This window comes from Podarcis cretensis (assembly GCF_951804945.1).
Source record: "Podarcis cretensis genome assembly, chromosome: 9".
Lineage (NCBI taxonomy): Eukaryota > Metazoa > Chordata > Lepidosauria > Squamata > Lacertidae > Podarcis > Podarcis cretensis.
In genome coordinates, this window is record NC_137178.1 from 28,965,816 (window position 1) to 28,979,663 (window position 13,848).

Below are 13,848 nucleotides of genomic sequence, written 5' to 3' on the forward strand. Positions count from 1 at the left end.
ACGCTGGAATGCGGAGTTAACCAGGGCTATTGACTGTTTGGCTCCGAAGCGCCCTCTCCGATTGCATGGAGCCCGGACAGCCCCGTGGTTTTCCATGGATCTGAGGGCAATGAAACAATCGTTCAGACGGCTAGAGCGCCGGTGGCGGATAACTCATTCCGAATCTGACCGGACACAGGTTAGAGCTCAACGTCGAGCCTACCAAGTGGCGATAGCAACGGCGAAGAAGAATTTCTTCACCGCCTCTATTGCATGTGCAGAAAACAGCAGCAGGAGACTTTTTCAGGTGGTTCACAATTTAGCGGAACCACCTGCAACATCGGGGCCCAGTATGGGCCACATGTTCTCCTGCAATGATTTTGCAAAGTTTTTTGCAGATAAAATCGCTCAGATTCGGGAAGAAGTAGACTCCACCATGGGAGCAGGACCGGGGCGGGAGAGTGCTAGAGTTCTGTCTGGTCAAGTTGAGTGGGATCAATTCCAATCTGTTACCTCCGAGGATGTGGACAGGCTGCTTGGACGAGTGAAACCAACCACCTGTCTCCTGGATCCTTGCCCATCCTGGCTTATAAAAGCTAGCCGGGAAGGACTGGGCGATGGGCTTCGTGGGGTGGTGAATGCTTCCCTCCATGAGGGAGCCTTCCCAGACCCGCTGAAACAGGCGGTTATTAAACCGCTTCTTAAAAAACCATCTTTAGATGCGGCCACGATGGCCAACTATCGTCCAGTCTCAAATCTTTCATTCTTGGGCAAGGTGATTGAGCGAGCGGTTGCCAAACAACTCCAGGCACGCCTGGAAGAAGCGGACCATTTGGATCCCTTCCAGTTGGGATTCAGGCCTCATCATGGGACTGAAACTGCCTTGGTCGCACTGGTTGATGATCTCCGGCGGGCTAGGGACAAAGGTGAGAGCTGTTTCCTAGTTCTGCTGGATCTCTCAGCGGCGTTGGATACCATCGACCATAACATCCGTCTTGAGGGGCTGGGAGCTGGGGGCACTGTCATACAGTGGTTCCGCTCCTTCCTCCTGGGCCGTGTTCAGAAAGTGGTGGGGGGGATGAGTGTTCAGACCCCTGGGCTCTCACTTGTGGGGTGCCTCAGGGTTCTGTCCTCTCCCCCATGCTTTTCAACATTTACATGCAGCCGCTGGGAGAGATCATCAGGAGGTCTGGGCTGGGTGTTCATCAGTATGTGGATGATACCCAGTTCTACCTCTCTTTTAAATCAGAACCAGTGAGGGCAGTGAAGGTCCTGTGTGAGTGTCTGGAGGTGGTTGGAGGATGGATGGTGGCTAACAGATTGAGGTTGAATCCTGACAAGACAGAAGTACTGTTTTTGGAGGACAGGAGGCGGGCAGGTGTGGAGGATTCCCTGGTCCTGAATGGGGTAACTGTGCCCCTGAAGCACCAGGTGCGCAGCCTGGGAGTCATTTTGGACTCACAGCTGTCCATGGAAGCACAGGTCAAATCTGTGTCCAGGGCAGCTGTTTACCAGCTCCATCTGGTACATAGGCTGAGACCCTACCTGCCTGCGGACTGTCTCGCCAGAGTGGTGCATGCTCTGGTTATCTCCCGCTTGGACTACTGCAATGCACTCTACGTGGGGCTACCTTTGAAGGTGACTAGGAAACTACAACTAATCCAGAATGCGGCAGCTAGACTGGTGACTGGGAGCGGCCGCCGAGACCATATAACACCGGTCTTGAAAGACCTACATTGGCTCCCAGTATGTTTCCGAGCACAATTCAAAGTGTTGGTGCTGACCTTTAAAGCCCTAAACGGCCTCGGTCCAGTATACCTGAAGGAGCGTCTCCACCTCCATCATTCTGCCCAGACGCTGAGGTCCAGCGCCGAGGGCCTTCTGGCGGTTCCCTCATTGCGAGAAGCAAAGCTACAGGGAACCAGGCAGAGGGCCTTCTCGGTAGTGGCCCCCGCCCTGTGGAACGCCCTTCCAGCAGATGTCAAAGCGATAAACAACTACCTGACATTCAGAAGACATCTTAAGGCAGCCCTGTTCAGGGAAGTTTTTAACGTGTGATATTTTACTGTATTTTTGGTTTTTATGGAAGCCGCCCAGAGTGGCTGGGGAGGCCTAGCCAGATGGGCGGGGTATAAATAAATTATTATTATTATTATTATTATTATTATTATTATGATTGATTGGTTTATTACGGCCATTGGCCCATATCTAAAAACAATACATCAAAATTTATCCATAAACAATACAATTTAAACAGTTCCAAGTTAAAACGGCGTTTCTGTGCACTGCGCTGGTGCTGGCTCGCCAGAGCAGCTTCGTCACGCTGGCCACGTGACCCGGAAGTGTCTCCGGACAGCTCTGGCCCCTGGCCTCTTAAGCGAGAAGGGCACGCAACCCTAGAGTCGGACACGACTGGCCCGTATGGGCAGGGGTACCTTTACCTTTACTATAATAAAGGGAATAGTCATTCTAGCTGCAATGTAAGGAAATTTAGTTGTGTTTAAGCCCACTAAAATCAAAAGTATTTCAGTGGGACCAGCAGATGCACTCAGTTAACAACCTGATTCTATACATTGTTCCCTGCAATTGATTCCTATTATTTACTTTATATAACATAATAGAAGAGCATGGCACCTTACATAGAATAGGCTTAACAAACCTCTAACCCAAGAGGCTTACTAAACAAATAGATACAAGAAGAAAATAATAAGGGGAAAATGGAGACAGGAGTTAACAGGTAAAGAATAATACATGTTATACAGTGGTACCTCTGCTTATGAACTTAATTCGTTCCAGAGGTCCGTTCTTAAGCTGAAACCATTCTTATCCTGAGGCATGCTTTCGCTAATGGGGCCTCGGGCGTGCAACTTCCGTTCACATCCTGGGGCAAAGTTTGCAGCCAGGAGCAGCTACTTCCAGGTTAGCGGAGTTTGTAACCCAAAGTGTTTGTAACCAGAGGTACCACTGTATTTCAGTTACACCATTTCAGCTTAGTTACAATAGGGTGTTGGGACAAGGAGTTGCTCCAAAGGCTTCAACGAATGAAAGACCTTGCTTTAAGCAGCCATGCTTTGGATTCCAATCAGTTAAGTTGCAGTGATTTCAGTGGGTATTCTGATGTGCCTTTCTCTGGACTCCACCCAAACCTTTAAACTTGAAGTCACCAAGAGTCAGTTCACGCTGTTTATATTCAGCCTGGCAATTAGAGCTCCTTTGGAATGGCCCCAAGCAGAAGTATTTGATACCTCCTGTTACCCTTTAGAGAAGATTGTGTTACATTTTCCAGTGCAAGCTGGAAAGGGGAATTCAGACTAGCATGGATGAGATTTACTTGGTTAACACTTGTCACGGGCTCTGCATGAGGCAAGACCAAGCATAGAAGATGAAAGAGGGCAGACAAGAAGAAACTCCCATCTGATTCCAACCTGTTTTACTGCTGCTGAAAATCAGTGTCCTTTATGGATACAATATAGCTCCATCAACCTCCCAGCGTGCGCGCGTGCACACACACACACACAAATGAGGGTTTCTGAATTCCTATACATTTATCGCTCCTGAAATCTGAAAGTCCCAAAGCAATGTATGTATTGGCTGTGTACTTGTCTGCAATAGTTCCTTCACAGTGCTACAGCTCATTGATCAATGATCTAAGATTCCATGGAAATAAAAGACATGTAATGGCCTGTGACCTAATTGTCTCATGTGCTATTGAGCTGGAAATAATTAAAGTAGGGGAGGGGGTTAGGGGTATAATGAGAATGGCTCCCAAGGAGCCATCTCACTTTCAGGAAAAAAAGTAAAATACAAATACTTCCATATTAAGTTGGCCTTCATCCTGTACTCTTTTAAATTTGTTCAACAATTTCTGGATTAGAGAAAGAATAGGAAAATAATTCTACTTTGTTAGGTTTTTAGAAGATCAGCAAAGGTTTGTTTGACAGGCCTTTGAGACCAGACCACTGAGAGCTGAGAAATAGTTTTAGATACTGCTGTTGCTTTCACGATGAGCATATTCCTGTTGTTCTATTATTTTGTTATAAAGAATCTGTACATTTCATTGTTATTTTTAACAGGCTAATGTTAGCCACTTTCATAACCAAAACTTCAATATGAGATCGGAAAGTATTTCCAAAAAGTATAAAAAAAAATTCCTAGTTACATAATTGCAGATAAATAAAGAGAATTATTCCTCCAGAAAGAGTCATCTATCATTCATCCAGCAACTTCTAGCTTGAATGACACTATATTCCAGAATCCATTTACATTCCTAGATGATCTCAAGTGGAAAACACTTACATTCTATTGTTATGTGCTGCAGGGTAAATACATGAAGGTGGAAATTCCAGGCTGCAGGGGTTATTCTTTCTTATTCTGCCCTGGCCAGTTTGCATGACACATTAGACCATAATTAAAAATAAACTATGGTTAAATGCAAACAAGCAGCATGCTGGTGCATGCTGCTGAAAAGTCCCTGCTGTGCTCCTTGCTTTGGTGCAAGACAGAGGAAACAAACAAGAAGATGGTTTCATATTACATGTAAATCAGCAATCATAGTTTGTTTCCTTCACACAGACCATGAGTGGTGAACAAACCACAATGATAACGTTCACACATAATGTGAAGTCATCCTCTGGGTTGCTTCCACCCTGCAGCGCCAAAGCATTCTAGAGCGAAGCAGAACATAAGAGGTGACCTTTGAGCCACATGAACTAGCATGCAGCTCATTAAGCCAGGAGTGGCTAACTTTTTTGGCCTTTGGTCAACCTCCAGGGGCTGCACCATCAACATCATCATCTGTCACCCACCCTTCACCATAATGTCCCAGTGGCCGTTTCCGCCTTACGCTCGTAGCTCTCACATTTATACAGGATAAACACAAGCAGACACAGTCACACACGACCCATGAGTTGTCCTGTGCTGATCAGCTGAGGAGGAAGGATTACTGCTCTCTCTCCACTCATCAAATAATCAAATTGACGATGAGGTAGGGAGAAACTGATATCTCCATCAGGGCACTGGCCCCCAGCACTGTGTTCACATTATTTTCTTTCCGTTTTGCTCCCACCAAAATTGGTGGTGCCTAGGGGGAGGCAATGACAATAATCCACCAACAGCATACAAATCAATATGGCTAACCTGATCCAAAACACCCACCCACCTCACTCACACACGAAAACAAAGATCACCACAGCCAATCACAAACAAACAATCACATCCTAGGCCAACCCCAACCTCTCTCACCACCAAAGGAACACAAGTGAACAACACAAGCACGCTGACACCAAACTACATACATTAAACATAATAGAAACACCGCTACCCGACCCCACCCCCATCCATCTCCCCTCCCTCCACCCCGCCTTTCTTTCTTTTTCTTTTTTTTCTTCTCCCCCTAATGCCTCAACAAATGAAATGGATTTGTAAAAATGTTACATGGGGGGGAAAAATACGACGCATTACACTTACACTGTAAAACAAGAAAACCCTTAATAAAATATTTTTTTAAAAAAAGGGGGGGAAAAGAAAAATTTGCTTGTGGGACTGAATCGGGCCCCTCAACTGAGGGCTAGCCACCCATGCTTTAAACCATAGTTTATTTTTCATGTGATGTGTGGACCAGGCTATTATCTCCCAAGCATTCTAAGGAACAGTGTTCTCCCTTAATAGTAATCGTGTTGCAATCCATTTCTCGAAGATCGGAGGTAAGAGGTATGACCTTTGGCCTTGCTTCTGACAAATCTTTACTAGTTTACTATAGATTATTAATCTGTAGTATATGCATATCTGTAGCAAAGATATACCCATCACAGCTGCCAACTAGCTACTGGGCTAAGTTGAAGGTGCTGGAAATGGTGCTTAAAGCCCTAAACTGCTTGAGACCAGCATACCTAAAAGATCAACTCATCTCCAATATATTCATCCAATCCTGCAGATGCCATCTTTTGAATGGGTCAATTTCCCACAATGTCAAAATCAGATGTTTAGTGTAGCAGCACCTACCCATTGGAACTCCCTCCCATTATATATCAGACAAGTATCATCTATATGCCACTTTAGGTGCTTAGAATCATAGAATCATAGAGTTGGAAGAGACCACAAGGGCCATCGAGTCCAACCCCCTGCCAAGCAGGAAACACCATCAGAGCACTCCTGACATATGGTTGTCAAGCCTCTGCTTAAAGACCTCCAAAGAAGGAGACTCCACCACACTCCTTGGCAGCAAATTCCACTGTTGAACAGCTCTTACTGTCAGGAAGTTCTTCCTAATGTTTAGGTGGAATCTTCTTTCTTGTAGTTTGGAACCATTGCTCCGTGTCCGCTTCTCTGGAGCAGCAGAAAACAACCTTTCTCCCTCCTCTATGTGACATCCTTTTATATATTTGAACATGGCTATCATATCACCCCTTAACCTCCTCTTCTCCAGGCTAACTTCCTCTTCTCCAGGCTTATTGAAGACTTTCCTCTTTCAACAAGCCTTCTAAGTAGAGATTGTTGTCCTAGTCAGTATCTGTATTGGATTTGAAATTGATCTTATTTATGCGATAGTTGTTGCTTAATTGTTTTATATGTAATTGCTTTAACCATTTTATTTATACAGTGGTACCTTGGTTTAAGAACCACTTACGGTAGTTTATGAACAACTTGGATTAAGAACGCTGCAAACCCGGAAGCAGGTGTTTTGGTTTGTGAACTTTGCCTTGGAATAAGAACATGTTTCGCTTCCTGTTGAGTGTGTTCCATTCATAAACTGAGTCCCCCGCTGCTATGAAAAAGCACGCCTTGGTTTAAGAACGCTTTGGTTTAAGATCAGACTTCCTGAACGAATTAAGTTTGTAAACCAAGCTACCACTGTATAATTGTTTTGTGTTTGTTTTTGTTGTATTGTACCTCACTTTAAGATGACTCACAGGAAGAGGTTCATAAATGAAATGAAATAATAACTAACTAAATAATATAGAATATGTTCCAGTTCAAAACCACATTCTTCCTTCCTAAAGTACTCTGGGAAATACCATGTTACTCTTCAAGAATATGTTCAAGCATGGATCTATCCACATGTTTATATCAAGATGCATATGGAGAAGTGCTTCATGCTTCATGCTACAAGTCTGTTGTGGAAGGAAATGTTTACACCTAGCGTGACAGTGCTTACCACAAATAAATGTAATGCCATGGAACACAGCCAGACTGACGAAACATACAGCTGGTTTGCTCCTGGTGGACTCTGAATAGTCTTGAAGAACTGGCTCACAAAGAAGCCGATGAAAAAGGCTCCATATGGAAATAAGCCTCAAGATGACTATAGCAGTTATTTGTTCCAGTAGCTACCAACGAACACTGTAATGTAAAAGAACTCATTTCCAACCCTCTCTTAGTGCCTCCCACTGAGATCCTCCCTCTGACATCAACCGGCATCTTTTGGGATAAGAAGCAACAAGCAAGTCTCAGCAAGCAGCTATGTCCTTGTTCTTCTCTGATGCTCTAAGTCCAAAAAGAAACTAGGTGCTGCGAGAGGAAAGATGAGTGAGCCTAGCTATCAGAACTACTAGCTACAACAGTCACTCAGAAGCTTCTTACTAACTAAACCATTTGTGGGTTTCTGTGTGACATGGGGCATGATCTAGCAAAACAAGAGTATGCAGTGGGTGCTGCAAGTGATATATAAGAACAGCACTACTGGATCAGGCTACTAGCCTATCTAGTACAGCAACTTGTTCTCACAGTGACAAACGAGATGCCCACAAGCCATTCCTGAGGACAACAACACTCTCCTCTCGAGCAGTTTCCAGTAACTGGTATTTAGAATGATACTGCCTCTGACTGTGAGGGCATGTGGAGGAACACTCTTAGACAGATTCAGGAGATTTGGCTGCAAAATATGAGCCTGGCCAACATACCTTCCCCACCTTTCTGTACTGACCTGTCAACAACAAAGTCAAACCAAGGTATGAGGGCAGGGCTGTGAATCTTACCTTGGATTTTACTTGTGGAGTGCAAGAGATTGGCCACCTCTGCTGTAAAGTAAACTGTAGCATGGAAATGTAGTTGTTGGTGACTGCAAGCTAAATTGCCCAGCCGTATCAATAAACCTCTCTCATCTTTAGTATCTCAAAAACTTTGTAAATGATTATGCTGAAGAAAGGCAAGGAGAACTTCAAATGTGACATGGCATCTGTCAGATATATGAAAAGTATATTATTACTAAAATAATAACAGTTTAACCTTAGTGGTGATGAAGCCACATATATCAGTACATTTGTTGCACTATTTCTGATAGATTCTTTTTATTAATATAATTTTTCACCCCATCGCCTGCTTATGAAACTACCCGGGAGACTTATTGAAAATGAGATCCAACTTAGTTTGACATTTACTACAGTCAATACATTATACATCCAAAGGATTTGTATATTAATAGACTTCACTACAAAAATTACATTTTCTGTAAAAATGGATAAATTTAGACACCGTCTCATAATTATTTTGAAAAATGAAGGTACACCTGTATATATGGAAGACATCATAGCTCCTGTATGTGATACAAATGAATAACCCTGCTGGATCACAAATTATGCAGCTGAGTTTCCCACATTTGGAGAAATCACTGGGATTAACAAATTTAAGGGGTTATCTACACTTACCTTTGCCGCCGCCCCACTCTTTCCAGGCACAGGTCCACACTTAAAAGGCCTGTGTCCAAACATTTCATTTCATTGCCCTGGAGCTTTCCCCATGAAAACCTACCCTTTAGCACTCAATCGGAACAAGCATCAATTCAGGTTTTCCGTGGGTTGCAGTTTGGTCCACTGAGCTTTAAAGAGCAAGTTTTCATGGGGACTGCTCCACAGCAAAAAAGAAAAGGGGGTGGGGGAGCTGCTTGGACATGCAGCCTTAAAGCATGGACCCTGCCCGGAAAGGGTGGAGGAAAGGTTAGTTTGGATAAGCCCTTACTTAGAGTGCAGTTGATGAGCCTCACCTTGGGAAAACCACATTTGTGATCATGATTTGTCCCTTGCCAGGTACCGTAATTATGCTGTCCTCAATGCCAACTGTCAGAAACCATAGGAGGGAAGAGTTCTCTTGCGCTTGGGTTCTGTTGGCAGACTTCTCACGGGGCCAGCTAGATGCCTATGGGTACAAGATGCCAGACTAGATAGGCCACTGGCCTGCTGTAGCAGGTCCTACTTATGTACTTACGTGTTGTTACACCCTCTTTAGTGTGGACCCATAAAACAATTAAAGGGAGTGGAGAAAGAGAGAAGAAAGGCAGGGCTCACAGAAGAACCTTTTCATTTATCCTTTTTTTTTTTTCCAGCCTGCACATTACCCTATGCTGAATCTTTTTTGGTTCAAGATCTGCAGGGTTAAGATGGATCCATGTTAGAGCTGTAAGTAGTGCTTACAACTAGGATGAGCATTTGGACGTGCGTCTAGAGTGCACACCCCCTTGAAAGCAATGTTGTGCAGATGAACAAAAAGATTCCTACTTGAGCAGAGGAGCTCAAACTGGTGGTCAATGCAGAGAAGGAAAACCTGGCCCGTTGGGTGTAAATTCCTTCCCACTTTTCAGGCATACAAACTGCAAGGTTGGAGTCAGCCTTCCAGTTTAAATAATTCTGGAAAAAATTGGCTTGGAAAACACACAGATCACCTTTCCACTGACACTTTAAACAACAAGAGACATTCTGTCATACACTTGAGGTTTACATGATCTGATTCCTGGGGGGACATTGGAGTCAGAGAGTGCTTGCCCTGAGGAATCAGGCCGACCCCTTGTTCCCTAACAACTTAAGTTTAATGTGCATAAGCAGCCTTCACTGTGTCCACCTGGGAGGCTTACTTTCTCCAAACCTTTTGGCAAATTCTCCTCAGTATGCAAGACTGCTGTCCAGCCCTCCCCCTCTCCCAGCTTTACGGTACTTAAAGGGCATCACTACATGGCATTGTCTGAAGGGACATGATGCAGCAGCCTAACCAAATCTGGCTCTGGTCAGTGTCTCAGTGGGAGATCACCTGAGAACCCTATTTGCATTAGCTTGGGTTCTACAATGGAAAGGTAAGTTATAAATGAAATAATAACCCATGTAAAAGTGAAGGGGGTAGCTGGTAGCAGTCCATTTGCATAAACACAAGTAACTAAGACTGAAACCCTATTCACACTTACATTGGCTTAAATCCCATTGGACTTACTTCCACATAAACATGTGTGGAATTGTACTGTAAAGAAGAATACCAACCAACACACATATTTCACACATTACCAGTACACAATATGCTGCCCCGCCCCCCGAAGATCACAACTAACTACTGTATGCTGCAATCAGTCAATATACATTACAGTAAATAATTCATTAGCCATGCAATCTAGTTTGCAAAAACTCACTAGCTAACACATACATCATGGCTAAGAGCTTGAGCAAGATATTGAAACAAATACAAGAAGTAAAAGTGAAGTAAAAGGTAAAGGTAAAGGTACCCCTGCCCGTACGGGCCAGTCGTGTCTGACTCTAGGGTTGTGCGCCCATCTCACTTAAGAGGCCGGGGGCCAGCACTGTCCGGAGACACTTCCGGGTCACGTGGCCAGCATGACAAGCTGCATCTGGCGAGCCAGCGCAGCACACGGAAACGCCGTTTACCTTCCCACTAGTAAGCGGTCCCTATTTATCTACTTGCACCCGGGGGTGCTTTCGAACTGCTAGGTTGGCAGGCGCTGGGACCGAGCAACGGGAGCGCACCCCGCCGCAGGGATTCGAACCACCGACCATACGATCGGCAAGTCCTAGGCACTGAGGTTTTACCCACAGTGCCACCCACGTCCCTAAAAGTGAAGTAGTCAACAATAAACATACCACTAGGGTATTGTATAACAAATGGCATCTTCAAAGCAGTATTGTAAATCACATAGAGACTATTAATATTAGGTGATTAATAAGTTCAATATTGTAATGAAAAGTCGTAAATGAAGGCACACAACCCAACAGTCAATACACATCAATTAGTACAGGCAACATGTACATGAGCCAAACTTAAAGCATGTCATCAGAGGACACACAAATTCCAGTAGCCAATGCACAAAACACCACAGCGGGTATCCTCCCAACCCTGGGGCAACCAATATGCCTACATCCAACAGTCACAATTTGAATTATCTGCAAGCTGCCTTAAAGGTTCATTTTTTTAATTCAAAGGTGGGATATAAATGTTTAAATAAATGCATACTGCAGACCATACACACAAACCTCACAACACAAATCCATGCCCCCCCCCCAAAAAAAAAACACAGGAACTTTCAGTCTCCAGACATAATTTTTAAAAACAATATACATTTGAATGTATTCATCTGAATGCATTTCACCAGCCATTTAGAAATCCACATATCATTCAGAAAGAAACAATGCATTCTAATAGACTTTCAGCATTCGTCTTTAGCATCTCTCTCTCATACATAAATCGCAACAGCTGACACACATACACAACACTACACAGTACATGCTGGAATATAAACAGTTTCAAAAATCAACCAACACGTACTTCCCAACAACTAACAAGGGCAACAAGCACACAGAGACCTCAGCATCCAAGCAACCCACTTGCCTAACCAACTCAGCCCTTCTTCCAGAATTAACCTTGTCCCATTAGAGCAAGCTAACGAATACCAGCTCAGCAGTGCCCACCTGAGCAATTGTTCTCATAGCCTGAAGGATGCAGGGCTATGCTTGGTAGCCAGAGAGCATCCACCACAACAGACTCACAAACTTCCAAAGTTCCACAGGGATGAAAAAAGGGGTAGTCTTGTAGACTTGTAACAACCCTATTCTCACACCAAAGATTATCACACAAAAGTTTACTACCCCACACTTTATGGCTTCATTATGCAGGCTTTGAACAATTTAAATAGCAGCAGCTGTGATGGTTGGGCGTTGTTGTTCTCCTAACTATTGAGATTGGGGCAGATGTATAGAGAGACACTGGTGTCCTTGGGAGAAAAACCACTGCTCTGAGTCTGCAATTTGTTTTGGGCCAGGGGTGAGGGACCTCTCCAGCTGTTTCTGGAGCCCAACATCCTTTTGCGCCAGTCAAGATTGCCATTGGTCAGGGATGATGACAACTGCAGCCCAGCAACATCTGGAGGCCTGCAGGATCCCCACCCTGGCTTGGGAGGGGGAATCCCACATTGGTGCCAATGGGAATCCTCACCCCACCCCAATTCAAATATTAGCTTTGAAGGAAGGTGGGTTTCTCTTCCCCCTCCTCACTCTGGCTACTTCCTTGCCTGCTGTTGAGTGCCCTTCTACACCTCGATCCTTCCCCTCCATCATTTACTATCTAGTTTGGCCCTGGAAAGGAGGAAGAGACAGTTGCAGTGATTGTATCAAACAGAAGGAGCCACTTGACTGTCTGGTTATAGGGAAATCAGAGGCAGTGTGGCGTAGGGGTTAGTGCCAGATAAGGACCCCAGAAATCTGGGTTTGAATCCCCGTTGTCCTTGGGACAGCTTGGGACAGTAACAGTTTCTCAGCCTAACTTATCTCCCAGGAATGTTGTGGAGGAGGAGGGGGAGAATCATGTATACTACCTGGAGCTCCTTGAAGTACATGCCTGTATTTAATCATCATCATCATCAATGCACAATTACACTCCAAAAATGGGCGGGGGGGGGGAGAAATAGACGCAGGGGGAGGTAGCAGAATACAAAAGCAAATAGGTCCCTTGTTGGAGGGTCCCTTCTCGCTCTCCCTCCTGTCACCTGCCCCCCCCCCGCCTTCCTCTTCCTCTTCCTCACCTTGCCTGCAGTCACAGTAGCCCCAGTCGACCCTGCCGCGGCTGTTCCTGAAGAAGCACCAGGGCCTGCTCCTGCCGTCGGGGTTCCTGCAGAAGTTGCGCTGCCCTCGCAGCCCTCTGCCCTGAGGCGTCTTCTCCAGGAAGGTGGGCACGTCCGCCCAGGGCAGGCACTCGGCGCCGGACTCGGTGACGTTGACGAAGCGCCCGCCGCCTCGCGGGCAGCCGCCGGCGGGCTGGTGGTGCTGGAGCGGCAGAGGCGGCGGGGAGCGCGCCTGAGGCGGCTGGTGGCCAGAGCCCCGCGGGGCGAAAGGGAGAGACGAGCGAGCCGGCTGCGAAGCGCCCGGCTCAGCGAGCGTCCCCAGAGCCGCCGCCACTGCCGCCGCCGCCAGGAAGAGGCGCGCGAATGTCATGGTGCCAGTCGCGCTCGCTTTGGTCCATCGCCCCTCGGCTCTCGCGCCCTGGCTGAGGGGAAGGAGAGGGCGGGGCCGCGCGGCCTCCCACTAATCCTCCCCCACCCCCACCCCGGCGGGGGAGCGCGCGACGCCTTCCCCCCGCCCCACACGCTCCCCGCGCCCCGGCCCGGCTCGCGCCCACCGAGCTGCCTCACAGCAAGCTCCCTCGTCCACCCAAGGACATGGACGACGACGTGGTTAATAATAATAATAATAATAAGTTGCTTTTTAAGGTATTCGATTTAGACATAGTCGGAGTAAACCCACGGAAAGCAGTAAGACTTAAGTTAGTCGTGACTAACTTGATTTCAGGGTTCCAGTTACAGATAGGTAGCCGTGTTGGTCTGCCATAGTCAAAACAAAAAAAATTCCTTCCAGTAGCACCTTAAAGACCAACTAAGTTAGTTCTTGGTATGAGCTTTCGTGTGCATGCACACTTCTTCAGATACACAGATATCTGAAGAAGTGTGCATGTACACTTCAGATATCTGAAGAAGTGTGCATGCACACGAAAGCTCATACCAAGAACTAACTTAGTTGGTCTTTAAGGTGCTACTGGAAGGAATTTTTTTTGTTTTGATTTCAGGGGTTCTCCTCTGTGCATGATTAAGTCTGGATCCAACCCATCATCATC

The 13,848-nt window shown here is 45.8% G+C and overlaps 1 protein-coding gene across 1 annotated transcript in view; it reads right to left on the reverse strand.

The window, feature by feature from the left end:
- Positions 1-13,226, reverse strand: part of PRSS12 (serine protease 12) — a 59,796-nt gene extending 46,570 nt beyond the window's left edge. The window contains exon 1 of the mRNA XM_079990212.1: positions 12,764-13,226. Within this exon, the coding sequence (XP_079846338.1) occupies positions 12,764-13,172 (409 nt within the window). The 5' untranslated portion in view covers positions 13,173-13,226. The remainder of the gene's footprint in view (positions 1-12,763) is intronic.
- Between the last annotated feature and the right edge of the window lie 622 nt (positions 13,227-13,848).